This window comes from Microtus oregoni, unplaced genomic scaffold (assembly GCF_018167655.1).
Source record: "Microtus oregoni isolate MIOR12 unplaced genomic scaffold, Mior012 000008F_ref0000371, whole genome shotgun sequence".
NCBI lineage: Eukaryota > Metazoa > Chordata > Mammalia > Rodentia > Cricetidae > Microtus > Microtus oregoni.
The window spans coordinates 55,411,550-55,413,339 of NW_024543067.1; the positions used below are offsets into that span (position 1 = coordinate 55,411,550).

The 1,790-nt window shown below is 39.2% G+C and overlaps 1 protein-coding gene across 1 annotated transcript; it reads left to right on the forward strand.

The window, feature by feature from the left end:
• The first annotated feature begins 851 nt into the window (after nt 1-851).
• On the forward strand, nt 852-1,790 carry LOC121451421 (olfactory receptor 150-like). Its single transcript, XM_041656870.1, has one exon. The coding sequence runs from the start codon at nt 852-854 to the stop codon at nt 1,788-1,790; it is 939 nt and encodes a 312-aa protein (XP_041512804.1).

Here is a 1,790-nt window from a genome sequence, read left to right on the forward strand (position 1 = left end):
CCTTGCTACCAATTTACTCAGAAGATCTTGTCTTTTCCTTCTTTCCATGTACATTAGATCCACGTATGCTTCTCTTAGGGTCCTCTTTGTTGTCTAGGTTTTCTGGGATTATGAATTGTCAACTGTTCTTTTTATTTATGTCTAAAAGCCACTTATGAATGAGTACATATGATATTTGTCTTTCTGGGTCTGGGTTATTTCACTCAATGTGATGTTTTCTAGATCCATCTGTTTGACCTCAAATTTCAAGTTGTCATTATTTTTTCTGCTGTCTAGTACTCCATTGTGTAAACATACCACATTTTCTTTATTCATTCTTCAGCCAAGGGGCATTAAAATTGTTTTCAGGTTCTGGCTTTGATGAACAATGCTGCTATGAAAAGAGTTGAGCACATGTCCTTGTGGTGCAATTGAACATCCTTTGGGTGTATAACCAAAAGTGGTATTGCTGGATTTTGAGGTAGGTAGAAAATTCCTAATTTTCTGAGAAATTGCCATACTGAAATCCAAAGCAGCTATACCAGTTTGCACTCCCATGAACAATGAAGGAGTGCCCTCTTTACCCCATATCCTTCCCAGGATAATTTGTCATCAGTGTTTTTAATCGTGGCCATTCTTAAAGGTGTAAGATGGAAACTCAGTTGTTTTGATTCGCATTTTTCTGATGATGGATAAGGATGTTGAGCATTTCCACAATTTTTTGGCCATTTAACATATATAAGTTATTGTCAGAGAACTTGAAATATCTGTCCCAAAAGATTTAAATTCTATATTACACTTCAATATATGGTAAGAGAATAAATGTATGACTCCAATTTTTTTCACTTCATAAATAAAACTCTCAGGAAGAAATGGCAGAAGACAATCAGTCCATAGTGACTGAGTTCACCCTTGCTGGATTAACAGACAAACCAGAATTACAACTTCCCCTGTTCCTGCTTTTTCTTGGAATCTACCTGCTCACAGTGCTGGGGAACCTGGGAATGATCATTCTCATCCTGCTCAGCTCCCACATGCACACCCCCATGTACTTCTTCCTCAGCAGTCTGTCTTTCATTGAACTCTGTTACTCCACTGTCATCACTCCCAAAATGTTGGTGAACTTTGTGGCAAAGAAGAATGTCATCTCCTACCAGGAATGTATGACTCAGCTCTATTTCTTCATTGCTTTCATTATTTCTGAGGGCCACATGTTGTCTGCAATGGCATATGACCGCTATGTTGCCATTTGTAATCCCTTGCTCTATAATGTTACTATGTCTTACCAAATCTGTTCCTGGATGGTAGGTGGAGTGTACAGCATGGGTTTCATCGGTGCAACAATTCATACTCTCTGCATGCTAAAAGTGGTTTTCTGTAAGGCTAATAAAATAAACCATTACTTCTGTGATCTTTTCCCATTGATGGAGATTGCCTGCTCCAGTACTTTTGTCAATGAAATAGTGCTAATATGCCTCAGTGCTTTCAATATCTTTATTCCATCCCTGACCATCCTGGGTTCTTACATCTTCATCATAGTTAGCATCCTCCGTATCAAATCCACTGAGGGCAGGTCCAAAGCCTTCAGCACCTGCAGCTCCCACATCTCTGCTGTCGCTGTCTTCTTTGGTTCTGCTGCATTTATGTACTTACAGCCATCATCAGTGAATTCAATGGACCAAGGCAAAGTGTCCTCTGTGTTTTATACGACTGTTGTGCCCACGCTGAATCCCATGATCTACAGCCTGAGAAACAGGGATGTCAAACTTGCTCTAAATAAGTTATTTCAAAAAAAGAAGTTCCATAAGTAG